This window comes from Bison bison, unplaced genomic scaffold (genome assembly GCF_000754665.1).
Source record: "Bison bison bison isolate TAMUID 2011002044 unplaced genomic scaffold, Bison_UMD1.0 scf7180017864508, whole genome shotgun sequence".
NCBI classification, from domain to species: Eukaryota; Metazoa; Chordata; class Mammalia; order Artiodactyla; family Bovidae; genus Bison; species Bison bison.
The window spans coordinates 5,049,348-5,050,786 of NW_011495064.1; the positions used below are offsets into that span (position 1 = coordinate 5,049,348).

Below are 1,439 nucleotides of genomic sequence, written 5' to 3' on the forward strand. Positions count from 1 at the left end.
CCAACCAGTCAACTGGCATGTCTATGAATAGGCTTCCCCAGGACAATTGATGCTAAGCTGCAGAGCTTTACAGATGTTCCAGTCAAGGTTAAGTGAGCTACAAAATGCATCTGGTATTACTAAAAGGCTTGATTTGCCTTTATAAGGAGTTAAGTAATAGAGGATAACTGAATTTAGGTAAATATCTGCTGAAGACACATAACTGTAGGGACTTCCTGGGTGGTCCAGTGGCTAAGGTCTTGATTCATTCATCAACATCCAAATAAGAGAAAATCTGGGGAAATGTTTCAACTAACTATACTTGAAACACTAAGTACTCTGAGTAACCTATTGATACAAGTGAATTCAGGATTGGTCACACAACTGAACAAGGAATCCATACATTAGTAAAATATAAAAATTTATTGTTAAATTCATACATTATAGGAATGATCTGTCCACAGTTAAAAAAAAAACCAACATTCATTTAAAGTAGAAATATATATGTAAATTAGGCGACTATCCATCATATTTTTTTTGTGTGCTTATTATGAAAAATGTCCACTGTTGTTTCATGACATGGTCTTAAGTCAAAATCACAATATCCAAGGGAAAAACGACTCTAAAAAGAGAAGAAAAGAGTTTTGTTTTAACAAAAAGGATCAAAGCCACTTTGTTAAAGAATGCTACACAGTCACACATGAGACTATATCCTACCTGTGGTTTCTTAAAATAATCAAGTCCCCTTCCGATCTTAATTATCCATCCATTGTTGAACCTATTGAAATTAGTAATATAGTATTACACTCCAGACATTTAGGTCAGACAATGATCAAAGTTGTATGAAGTGTCAGCTAAATCTCCCCCTAACAAATAAAATCACTTCTTGCAGTGGCGAGTTGAACCAAACCTGGGTTTACCAATGGGCTGTGTCTACAATGAAACAAAACAACCATTAGCTAATAAAAGATTTTAACAATTCAATTAAACCTTCCTCATGAATTTCATCTTCCTGAGAAAGCTTCCCTGTTCTGCTAACCAGTGGCTTCCAAGTGTACTCAGGCAGACTGGTGATGTTTCAGGGACTCCCGTGCCTAGAGGTGGGGATGTGCCAGGGCAGAGGAAGCCCTGATGGGCACAACACAGCATCCTGTCATGCCTGCTAGAAAATTTAATAAACTATAAGAAGTAAAGCCAAATTAAATAAATACCACTATCACCCCAAAAGGAAATTATCCCAATGTCATAATACTGTATGTATAATTGGATAGAAAAGTACTTCTTTTGCTCAGATGACACAGAACATGTAAATTTTATTCCATTAGGAAACAGGAAACTCACACAGAGGACACAATTAGCCAGATTTTTTCTTCAAAAGTGAAAAATACTAAAATTAAGCTTTATTTAAATTTTTAATATTTAAGTGGAATAGTATATGTAATTATATATAATTTGTGAGA

General features: G+C 34.8%; 1 protein-coding gene across 1 annotated transcript in view; it reads right to left on the reverse strand.

The window, feature by feature from the left end:
• Positions 1-387: 387 nt before the first annotated feature.
• Positions 388-1,439, reverse strand: part of MITD1 (MIT, microtubule interacting and transport, domain containing 1) — a 16,205-nt gene continuing 15,153 nt past the window's right edge. The window contains exons 6-7 of the mRNA XM_010829627.1: positions 697-757; positions 388-601 (exon numbers count right to left, since the gene is read on the reverse strand). Of these exons, the coding sequence (XP_010827929.1) occupies positions 506-601; positions 697-757 (157 nt within the window). The 3' untranslated portion in view covers positions 388-505. The remainder of the gene's footprint in view (positions 602-696; positions 758-1,439) is intronic.